The sequence below is a fragment of the Vidua chalybeata genome, chromosome 13 (genome assembly GCF_026979565.1).
Source record: "Vidua chalybeata isolate OUT-0048 chromosome 13, bVidCha1 merged haplotype, whole genome shotgun sequence".
Taxonomy (NCBI): Eukaryota; Metazoa; Chordata; class Aves; order Passeriformes; family Viduidae; genus Vidua; species Vidua chalybeata.
Window position 1 is genome coordinate 12,498,105 of NC_071542.1, and position 12,523 is coordinate 12,510,627.

General features: G+C 42.6%; 1 protein-coding gene across 2 annotated transcripts in view; it reads right to left on the minus strand.

The window, feature by feature from the left end:
• The window catches only part of ARNT2 (aryl hydrocarbon receptor nuclear translocator 2), a 97,196-nt gene extending 86,542 nt beyond the window's left edge, over positions 1-10,654 (minus strand). For both annotated transcript variants that reach the window (XM_053954801.1, XM_053954798.1), the window contains exon 1: positions 10,540-10,654. In XM_053954801.1, coding sequence (XP_053810776.1) covers positions 10,540-10,570 — 31 coding nt within the window. In that variant the 5' untranslated portion in view covers positions 10,571-10,654. The remainder of the gene's footprint in view (positions 1-10,539) is intronic.
• Between the last annotated feature and the right edge of the window lie 1,869 nt (positions 10,655-12,523).

Sequence of the window (12,523 nt, forward strand, 5' to 3'; positions counted from 1 at the left end):
AACACGATATAAGCTGTAAAACCTATATTAATACTTTAAAGCCAGCTGGATTGTTGCTAGTTCAGCACTGAAATAACTATCTATCATGTGTATATTCTGCCAAGACACTTAAAAAGCACATTATCCAAATATCCTACCTACTCTGTAAGAAAATACAAATTAATGGTTATTCATGTGCCTGGAATAAATAATAACTGCTGTTTCCAGATAGAAAGGAGCTGTATATTTTCCTTTTCTCTCTCTTCCCAAAGGGAGGAAAATTTTTCACTAATCCAACATAAAAGTGGTTGAAATAAAAGTCTATTAATAAAACATTATCAATTAGCACATCACAATGAAACACATTCTCTGCTTGTCCCAGCACAAGCATCTTACAAATATGTCATTTTTACCACTGATACATACGACAAAAGCATCTCAAATTAAATAGTCTTACAAACAGGACTTGCAAACCAGTGGTAAGATAAATGAAAACAAAAGTCAGATGACTGAATTGTGGCATGTGAATGTTATTTGTCCGTGATTCAGAAGAAAGCCTGTAGTGAGCTTGAACCCTGTCCAGGGCCTGTACCACGAGCCTGCCTTCTTGCCCTGGTAGATTCTCAGACACGAGGCAGCCAGCCAGTGACACATGAGAAATGTGCAGCAGTCAGGAATTTTCCTGCACAGCGACAATTTACTGGTCTCTGAAAGTCTTATTCCTAATCACCACATTTATTTTAAATTTAGCAATGACGAAAGAGTATTTGTCCTTAGGACAGTCCTGAAAAACCCAGGGAGGGGCGTAGGTGGAGACACGATGAACGGCGGAGCTGAGCTTGGATACACCGTCATTAACCTCCACTGTAACACTCGGAGACGGAGCCAAGGCTCCTCAAACCCTGAACCATTTACCACATGCGTGCCCTTCCTAGAGCAAAGTGAGGATTGGCATGCTGCCTGTGTCTCACTCAGCTCTGCCAAGGGCAGAAAGGCTTTTGCACATCAGTAGATGAGGCAGAACCAATTCCTTAATGTCATATCAACCTTTTCATCAAAGTCGTCAGATACTACTTTAGAGAAGGAATAAAGAGGCATGTGCCAGCTATGAGACTAATGAATAGCTTTCCTCCAGCAAAACATAATTCAGCATGAACTCCACGTTACTGTTCTTTCCACCCACTCACACATCTCCAGCTGATAGTACTCAACCAAAATGCCAACAAGTAAAACCACACACCTTTTAATTCAGCTACTGTACTCCAGCACTAAGATTTCATTCCACAGCTACAGCTGCCTAACCTCGAACATTATTTACATATTTACGTGCCTCCTTTTTTAAAAACATGCATGGAACCTGGAGAAGAAACACAGGTGACAAAAGGGAACGCTTTGGAGAGCAAAGATATTGAGACTGGCAGCTTCCCCTAAACCATTAAAGATCATTATAAGTCTCAGTCCCATTTACAGTTCAGAACCAAAGCATTCTGAAGCAGGAGGAGAACACCACTAAAACAAAATATAATTAAGTCTTGAGTCAGGAAACAGTTAGGAAATGTATAATGTTAGCTTGTCTGAAAAGTGAAAGCGTATCAAGATATATTTAAGCAAAAGACTAATACATCTCAAAAAAGCACATGTTCATTTTTGTACCAGAAACAGATCAGAGAGTACAGAAAGTCCAGGAACACTTGGGTTTTACTTAGAAGAAAAACAACCCAACATCTGTGATCATTCAAGAACAAAGTCTCAAGTATGAATAAACAACAAGGAGCCCAAAGACTCATAGACACCCAAGAACTTCATAGTGATCATCAACAACAAAAAAGGATGAAAATTCCCTATTGCTGTCTTATTCTGTAAGTATCCATAATGGAAATTTAATACTTAATTTTAAAGTATCTCTAATGGGCTATTTTTGGTAGGGGTTCCATGTATAGTCCGATCTAGAATGTTTTGTTGTTAGTGAGAATCCAGCTCCAGAGAAATAGTTTCATTTGGACCAACCCTAACTCACAGATGGCAGAGAATCCACAGAGACATTACACATTTTTAAGAACTTGTTTCTGCAAACTGGGAAATTTGGATCCTGTAGAACTCAACACTGGCATTTGGGGAAGATTGTTATGTTCACTTAAGACATTCTTAATTCCAGCAATGCACTGTCCCCTTTGCTGGAGATGCAGCTAGAAGATGAGCACAGTTTTCCAGTCCTCATAAGAGAGCTTGAAAATGCTCCTATGTTTTTCATAGAGATCGTTCATTTACTTCAATTTCAACAACAAAAATGCATATTTCAAACCTTCACTAGTAAGCAGAAATATACTGCAATTGCTGTTCCCACAAGCCTTATTGCATACCAAATAAATTTACTTTATCTTTTCTCCCTTAAACCAGAAATATTTTTAGATGAAAACATTAAAAACTTAGCAGAGGAACTCCTATCTCTAAAACACTGAAATCCTGACATAGCTCCAATAATTTGCCATTATATTCCTACACTGAAAATCTCATTACATTAAAAGAAAGTTTTAATTACACAGCCTTGATTTCTACTGGTCAAACCACTACTTAGTAAAGAAAGTGCAAAACATTTTCAGGGTGAGACATCTATATGCAGAGGGCCGGAGTATCTCTAAAGATGCTTAAAAAAAATTAAATCCAAGGAAAACACTGGTGTCCCATATACTGTGACGTTAATATGACTCACAGGAGTAGCCAACAGACCGACCACAGGGCAGCCTCCATGGACTGATGCTGAATGAGCCACCTCTCAGTGACTGGGAACACAAGAATTTACCATTTCAAACTAAGCTTTTCTAGCTATCACTACTTTAAGTGTTTAAAGCTGGGCTCAAAACTGAGCTAGGAACTTTGCTAGCAATTTCAGTGGACACAACACAATGGAAATCCAGCTCAGCCACGGCCTGGCCTTACTAACAGCAATACAATTTTTTGTCCATGAAAGGATGAAACATGATGCAGAGGGCAGTGACAGACAGTAGCTAGTGCCTTTTAATAGCTAATTTTATAGCTATAATCCACTTCCCTCAGCTACTGTTACAATCAGCACCTCATTTCAGAGGCTGACTGCTGCCATGTGTGAGGGTCACTGTGTGCTGGGCTGATTAACCACTTTACACGTGGCAGAAGCTCAGCAATTTAAAATACCAGCCTCATACTCATAGGCAAGTTAACTTGCCACATAACTTCAGCAGCCTGGCCCTCTTCAGGACACTACTGGATGACTTGCAGACATACCAGACACAGCCTGCTTTTACTTATTGCAATAGTATGTGGAGATTGGGGATGCACTCTGCAAAGCACAGTCCAGAAAACAGGAGACAACCTCTGTTCTCAAAAGGATTTAACAGAAAATTGAATAAAATCTGAGACCACTACACAAGTTATTTTAACTCTTCTTGCATTCAAAATAATTAGTTCTATCCCAATTTCTAAAAGCATTTCCAGTTCAGTTAGAATTTTCCATCCAGGTATTACAAGCAATAGAGTTTTAAAATATATGCATTTCAAGGGCATTTAACAGCACCCAGATGCCCACCTAGTTTCACTAATAGAAACAGCCAGCAGTAACAAGTTCCTAAAACTATCTACTTGCATGGAACTGTGTTCTGGTTTAGTACTGGGAAAGTATTAGAGATCATTTTTCAAAATCAGGCCTGCAGGTTCTTCAGACACACAGGTTCCTTTGCTTTTACCTCTGAGGAATACAAATATGCAGTGTTTTTGTTCTTTGCAGCTCAGTGATTTACTGGCATGCCTCTTCCCATAAAATATTTGCATATATCTGAGAGTCAAACTGTTCTGATACATTCTGTGTTTGCCAGGAAGTGAACGCTTCACTTCAGTGTAACTGAACATTTAAAGAACGACAGGCACCAGGACAAATGGCAGCATAATTAACATACCAATGAAGAGCCAGTTGTTAATTACTATCCATTTTAGGCATTTTGTATGAGCAACTTACCTGAAAAGCCTTTCCATCTGCATGCTGGCAAAGCCAGTAATTAAACAATTCAACACCCCTTTTGCTTGATTAGAGAAAAAATCACAATTATTTTATATTATTCTACTTGTCATATGCAGTTGACATTTAGATGAGAAAAACCTGCGGCAGCCCAGATCTAAGCATTTGAAATTAATACTATGAGCTGTCCTTGAACAAAACAACAACACCCATCCAGGGCAGATGTAAGCTAATAGAGGCTCCTAATTTGACACAACTGATTACACCTCCCAGTACCTGCTGGGCTGCAGGGAGGCAGCACAGAAAAAGTACCACTTTTCTCTAAGGGGGACTTCAGATGCTCCCCACAGAACAAATCTGAATTCATAAGCTGTTGAAAGACTTGGGAGTAGCACCAGCACAACGCCAGGATTCATTTACATTTCAACAAGACCGAGAAGTCAATACAAAGCTCAGCACAGAGAAAATACAGTAGTTACAGCAGTTGTGAGAAAGGTAGAGACACCTAAGTGTGAAAAGCAGGACTGAAACCACAGGACAGAAATACCAAAGATAAGCAAAATGGAAACAAACATTCACAAAAAGGAGAGTGGAAGCAGAAAGTTTAGGAACATTTATCAATATGTTGGATATCCAAAAGAAAGGATTTCTCTTTCTCCCTGTGCAGATGGCTTCGCTCAAGGAAGACCAGCGTGCTTTGGGTACAAAAAAAAGGAAATAGATCTATCTTGAAACCAGCTTCTAATTCACACGCATCGCATGACTACGGCCACTAATCCATGCCAACAACAAAACTGAGATCCATTTGAAATTTTGACTATCCAAAATAAACTCTGAATCAGCTCTTGCTAAAAAATTGACATTCTCCATTTCATCCTAAATTTTCAAACCATGTAATTTCTGCACGTTAAAAGCCAGATCATGCCAAAATCCTGTAACATTTTGTGACAAAGTAGCTTTCCCAGAACAGACAGAAAGTGCACAGTCCATGGGGGTTTATCCCATCTATTAATTTTCATGTGGATTTTTATTTGAAACAATGGAAGATGATGAAGGATTATTTTTCTGAAGTTTTTTCTTTCCATCTATCTTACTTGGGTTACAGTCAAAAGGCAAATAAAATGTACAAATGCAGCCTCATAAAATTTTTCTTTTCCTCCTTGACAGAATGATTGATACAGATGGGGTGACAGGAAATGCTTTAGAGCTGAACAAAGAAAACACTGTTAGCAAGAAGTAAACTGTACCAATGGTTTCTAGAGCAAGCACCCACCCACAATCTCTGGAATGTCACATTTTTGCCTGTGTCGTCCAGCAAATGTAATGTTTTGCAAGAAATATGTTGCAGAATGGTGAAGGAGCACCTCTGACATTGCTGATTTCTTTCCCACATAACCTTTACTGAGCAGAGCCCTACAGCCAGAGAGGCAGCTGGGGTTGGTATCTTCACATATCCCTGCTCTCCCCAGAGCTGGCCAGACAGAACAGCTCATCCTGAGCTGATTCATCCATCTCTAAACCCTGCTGGCCAGCCAAAGACACTTTGCTATTGATAGACGGGAAAATCTGCCAGAGATCTACACCAAGAGCCGCGATCTAAATTCCCATCTCTTAAACTCAAGACCCCTCTTTCTCTTTCCTACTGCAAATTTTAATAACACTGTAATTTCTGCAGGTAGCACTGAATTAACACATTTTCTATTCTTGCTTGTCAGTTATGAAGCAGTAAGCCCCCCAAAATTACTCTGAGCGACACACATATCTGATCTTCACAACCATTTAAGCATAATCTCTGAATACATCTTCATAATGACAGCCCCATTTCTGTCCTCTTAATAACAATAATCACTACATCAACAGGGTTATTTTGCCTTGACTATTTTGAAAAGGCTATTTTTTTTCTTTTCTACCTAATCTCTATTGCAATTTTCCTTACTGCTAAGAAATATCAGCAACACCATATGGTATTACAGAAATCAGCAATATCTCTTTTGTTTTGCATTTTTATTAGAAGAATGGGGAAACATTATTCTATTGAAAAAAAAAAATTGGAACTAACCACAACCTACATATGCAAATTTTAAGTAACTATTTTGTGATAGAAGAGATGAAATCTTTTGTATGCCCTATACCTATATAATAGAAATATAAAAATAATGGCAGTTCAATGCCAGTTACTGTTCAGTACACAGTCCTGAAGGACAAAACATTATCTCAGAACAATTCAAGAGGCATTAGCATCTCATACCACAGTTTGACTGAATTAAGGACCAATTCTGCAGTACAAGAGCTATGAAAACCCAAGAAGAAAAAGATCTGCAATGTAAACCTCCCATTAGCTAATGAGTATTCTAATTTTGAAAGCCTTTTTTTTTAACTTTATCCTAGAATGATGACTACTTTTTTGCATACCAGAAACATCAGAGCTCATTATAACCTCCATCACTACAACACTCCATTTACTCCCCAGGATGCTGTTAAATTGATTTTTTTGTTTACTGGATAGTCTGTGTTGTAATGAAGGGCAGAGTGGCAGCAATAAAACACAACTTTTGGGCTTTGAGTTGAATGATTTTGAAATCTAAAGCAGTGAAGTAGATTCTTTTTTTAATCATCAATTTCAAAGCTGTTTGAAATCTAAGGAAAAGATTGTCAGAAAGCCAGTTCCTTTTGGGAATATGAACTGAGCAGCATAAAAAAAATTCTTCCACAGCACTTAGTAACTTCAGCCCAAATGTAGGACTGGGTAACAAATTATTTGGTTGTCAGAATATCTAGTTCAAATAGAAGAGTGATTTCTCTCCACTTAACTCCCAAGTCAAACAAACACATAAAACCCAAAACCACCTCCCAGAACCCAATGCACTTACCTAAACAAAGAGCTTAAATGCAGGGCTTACAAGTCTTCATGAATATGACAGAAAATTTGCTGTTAACTCATTACAAAGTGAAAGTAAAGAGAGCTTATTTAGTAATATTTCTTTAAGTTAAAATGCCAATTTTTTATATTTTGGATTAGCCAGGGGCTGAAAGTACCCCTCATGAGGTAGTAGATGCCCTTTGGAGGACATGTTCTCCATACCTTTGTATTTGGGGCTCTCTGCTTAAAAAGAAATCACTAAAAGGAGCTTTAGGGATTACATGAACAACTCAGTTACTTTTTTTTTTTCCCAATTAAATATAAAAATACAACCCTAGGGATTTATAAAATCATAAAACATCGCCAAAAATGCATCCTGTGGGATCTTCCCTCTAAAGTAACTCTAGATAAACTGCAAAATCTCATGATTTCTCTTGACTTGACTTTTGAGTTCGTGGCATTCTAGCAATACATCCGTGTGTACTACCTTCCATTCAGGGGTACCTCAGTGGAAGAACTGAAAGGATGACTTTCAGTTCATTTCTCATCACCTGACCACAGCAGAAAGTTGCTGCTCACCCATCAGAGTGAGCCAGACTGCAACTCATCACCCAAAACCAGCTGATGTCTCAGGAAAAAAAACTCCTAAACTCATGAAGAATTTTATGTTTTCATCCCACCCTGGCTAATACAAGAATCACCACTTCATGTATCACACTCAAGTTAAGTAAAATCTGAACCCAAAGAAGCAATAGTTACGGACAAAGTTTGCATTCCAAAAATAACACCTTTAAAACAGACACGGCACTAAGTTACTTTGCTGCAAGCAGTAATATACAAAATGCTTGTAACACCTCCACAGTTTTTTTGTTCTTAAATTCCATTTAATATGCCAATCTTATTTCAGGAGGAAATAAATTAACTGTGATGCTTTGTGCCAATGCAGATGAGCTTCCCACACACCTGTATTGTTTCGCACTTCAGTTTGTCACCCCGAGTACGAGAAACCAACCCAGCACTCCCAGCCAGACCCGTTCCCAGGCTGAGCGTGCAGCAAGAGGAAGCAGCTTACCCCACAGAGCCCCTCAGCTGTGTCAGGGTGATGCCCAGCTATGCACCTTCACCAAAAAGAACCATCAGTGTACATCTGACACAGCCCAGGAAGCCCACAGAGGCAGCCTTACTGCCACCACACATTTGATCCCTGACACTGCAGTTCCCGTGAGCCTCAGGTGGGAAATGATGCAAACTGCTCCCATGTCTATGAACTTCCCTAACTGAAACTCTCCATTAAAAAAAGATCAGTGGGAAAAAGGATAAATCTGCATCTAACACAAGAGAGAAGATGCTGCCACAGAGCACTGCATAGGTCTGCAGCAGGAGATCCCAAACTGAAAGACTTTCACTTGCTTAGAGAACACCCGGCTTTTCTCTCTCTGCTAATCCCCATTCCACTATCTAGAATATGACTAAAACCACATGTATTGGTATTGTGGTAGCTGCAAGTTAATGTCCTGCCTAAATTACCAACTGTTATTAGAACCCCAGACAATTGCTTAATAAAAATTTAATCATATTGTAATTTCTAATCATCATTAAAGATGCTTAACAAGTTAATCCTCTATTGTGCTCCCCTAACATTGCAGATCAGAAAGTCAACTGGCACAAGGTGGCACGGCTTCACCAATACTAATAGGGCTACTCTCATCTTACTCCAGCTGAGGATCTGTCCCCAGGAGAAAACAACAGGATTAAAATCATTTCACTACAGATTTTGACTGTTTCTCTGCATTGCCTGCAGTTACTTATTAAAAAAAAAGAACAGTGACAAATTATGATTTTAACAAGCCACAATACAAGTCCAGATATTTCACACAGTTTTATCTTCTGCTGTCCATGGTAGAGCAAAGGCAGCACTATGCTACAGATCAAGGGTCTCCTTTCCTCACAGCTCCCCACTTCGACTTCGCCCCGGTGTCTGACAACAACACTTCTCGCACAGAAAACGTGGGAGGATCATTACCAGGCAGCGAATTTGTCTTTCAGCTCAGATCCACTCCAGCTGCCCAGGCAGGAGCAGAATGATGCTCTGTAACCTCAGCCTTGTAGAAGGGATCTTGGTTCACTTCAGCAAGCCAACACCTTTCCTTATCCTTCCCATGAACCGGCAATCTGTGCTTCAGAGAGTTTGAGGACCACACTGCAAGTCAACTTTCACCGTGTCACGTGCACAGAGATGCACACAGGCAACACACCTGGCCCTTCTTTCCTCTTTTTTTTACGTTTCCTCAATAATCCCATTACAATCCCTCAATTCACAAAGCAGTCACAGGAGAACAATGGTGAAGCCCTACACGGAGTTTGGAGCAGTCCACGCGTGCCGTACTTCCTGCAACCACATCTCTCTGTAGGCTCAGCCACAGGCAGGTGGGTACAGAAAGTGGAAAAGGGGCACCGGCTCTGCTGTAACTCGGCAGTTTCAGCACTGACCTCTAAGCGGACAGGGCTGTTCCTGCACTGTGCAGCTTGGAGAGCAGACAGCAGAACAGCAAACCAAACCCAAGTCAAAAAGTGCTGTTTGTATCCTCCTCTGTCTGCAAAACTGATTGCACTCAGTGAAACTCTCTGTTATGATGCACAACACGGTACCCTGGAAGCTAAACGGTATTAATTTCATAATCTTCCCTTAAATATTAATTTTCATTTAATATGTAGAATTCTGATATTAAAACCTACGCTGACTGACAAATATCAGTTTCTGCTTACTGTATTGGCGCTTACTGAACCAAATTAATTGTTTATATCATAATATTTACTTTCAGCATGACAACTATACCAACTACAGCAGGATTTAATCTAATGAACAAGCTTTAAACATTAGTTGGCATTTATTCAAGCAAGCCTTTAATTGTCAAAACTCAACCTGACTCTACAAAGAATGACACAATGCAAGCACATATTAAAACAAGTAAAACTGAAATTGACCTCTAATAGCAATATTCTTCCTTAGTACTGGGCCCAGTGTAAGATCCGTCATCCCACTTATTTTTTAGTGTCAGATACTTGTTGATCCACACCAAGTTGACCCAAGTACATCTCCAAAATACTGCTCTGGCCTTTCACTTTATTGCATCACACACTGAATAAAATAGATGTTACATCTCACAGACACCGTCGGGGAATGCCTTCCCTCACGAAAAAAAATTAGATGGGAAAATGCTTGTAAGTTTCTTTTGTCAATAACTCTAGTAGTAACAGCAAATATTTACTACATCCTTTGGAAAGAAAACAAACACAAGGCACATGCCGAGGTGCCCTTGGTCAGTTTCAACACCGTTTTGGCTTCACAATAAAGCCGACAATAAAGCTGACAAAGGTAGAGGCAGGGAAAGCCAATGTTCCTACTCATCCCCAGGGCAGGCACGGCTCCGCACTGCCCGCCCCGCTGCCCTATGCCCGCGGATGCTTATGCACAACTGTTCATTTCTGCAGGGCTGCGCCGAGCGCCGGCAGCCGGGGCCAGAGGGGCGGCGTGTCCCGAGGAACCCCCACGGGCTCCCGGCTCTGCCCGGCCCGGGGCCCCGCGGGGGCGGCGGGAGGAGCGGCGGGACCGCCGCGGGGCTGCGGGGACCGCGCCGGGCCGGGCGCGGGGAGGGGCGGCGGGGGCGTGTTGTGCGGCGGGGCCACTTGGGGCGAGACGGCAGCTACTCACCGGGAGGGTTTACCGCCGCCGGCGTTGCCATCTTGTCTCTGAGAAGAATTAAGACAAATGCAAGAGGGGCGGAGGGATGCTCAGAGCAGCCCGGGGGAAGCGCGGGAGGGGCGGGCAGCCGGCGCCAGGGCGGGCGGGCCGGGCGGCGCGGGGGCGGCGGCTGCTCCCGCCCCGGGACCGGCGGCGCTGCCCGCTCCGTGCGGGGCGGCCCAAGATGTCCGATGGCCCCGCGCCGCCTCTGCTCATGCGCCGCGCTCAGTGAGCATGTGCCGGGCGGCCGCACATGTGCGCTGGGCCCGCGGTCGCCGCTGCCCGGCCGGGACCCCCCGCAAGAACCGGCGGGAGCCGCCCCCGACGCGGCCCCGGACCGGCCGCCCCCCTCGGGGCTCGAACCCGCGGCCCCGGGGCGCGAACTTCCCTGAGCCGGGGGCAGGCAGCGCAGCCCGCGGGCGGGAGGGGCGCGGGGCCGTGCGTGGGTGCGGCCCAAGGCCCCCAAAACCAGCGGGGAATGGGGCGCTGACTGGGGTGCTCTGCGTCACCCTTAAATTGATGGAGGAGGTTGGGGTGCTGACCTCCGGCACTGAGCGGGAAGGTTGGGGTGCTCTGCGTCACCCTTAAATTGATGGAGGAGGTTGGGCTGCCCTGTGTCACCCTTAAATTGCAGGGGGAGGTTGGAGTGCTGTCCATGCCCTCCTGAACTTAAGGGGAAGATCGAGGTGCAGGTCAGCACCCCCCAAAGTTGAGCGGATGCCGAAGAGGTGCTGTAGAACGATGTTACCACCATCCATGATGTCCCCAGATAATGACATCCCTTTCCCCCTGAGGTGATGAGGTTCTCTAGAAGGTGGAAGGGGGACAGAGCCCCTTGAGTTCACGCTCATCAAGTGTACAAAAGTGTCCAGGAATTCAGACATTCTGTGCCCCTCCAGGTGGAGTGTATGAATGGTCCCATATCCCTCTAAAAACCTTGCTTTGGCTCACACTGCACTCGCTTTCATGCTAAGTAGTGCAACTGAACAACCGATCCTTTGTAACTCAGTTCACATCTCAAGGCTTTGCATTGCAAACACAAGGACAAAAATACACTTTCAATGAAATTGGAGATTCTTCTCATAATCTCATAACTCGGGTCTTCAAGGGGAAAAACCCCCAGTATTCCAGAATTAAACGGTAAGATTTCTGAAAAGCCACTGGTATAATAACTGCAGCAGTCATGTGTAATGTGTGTGAAATACTGGGAAAAAAATAATGAATTTTGATGGCTTTGTCATCCCCATGGAATGCTGCAAAAGCCTGTTAATCTTTAAATGCCTGCCCATGGCTGTGCTCAGTTGCCCTGAACAGCCCTGCAGAAGTTGATGGGAGCAGTCAAAATGAAAAGTTGCAAATCAATCCCTTGCTTTGCCAAATGAGTAACCTAAACCAGTTTATCCATTAAGATGTAAATTGGCAGAAAGGCAGGGAAAGCATGGAGGCTGTGTTGACTCATTTCCTGTAGAGGAGTTTAATCAGAACAGCACAAAATGCTCCTGGTTATCTAGAAAGTTTACTTTATCTTTGATTTATTGTGCTTTTCCCTATCAGATGTGGAGCTGTTTTTCCAAGCATCTCACTGCTTTAGTGCCTGCTGATGCTGTAGAGTTTTGGATGCTCAGCAGGCAATCTTAATTCTTATCTCAAGGCATTTTCCCTGCTAATACTAGACTGTTAATATCAGCAATTTTGTAAATGCAGCTTATTTCTGTTCAGATCAAACATTGTGATTTGATGAAATCTTGGTTATAGTTTTTCTAGACACCTTTTATGAGGAAGGCAAAATTTGGAGTGACTTACCCTGCTGCAGAGTCATAGCTCAATTCCTTCAGATTTCTGCAAAGTCTGGTGTTCAGATTGCACAGGCAATGCTGGTCATGAAAGCTTTTCCACCAGCCTCCATTATGTCAGGTAACATATGTGTATAAAGGTTAAAAGGTCAAGTTCCTAA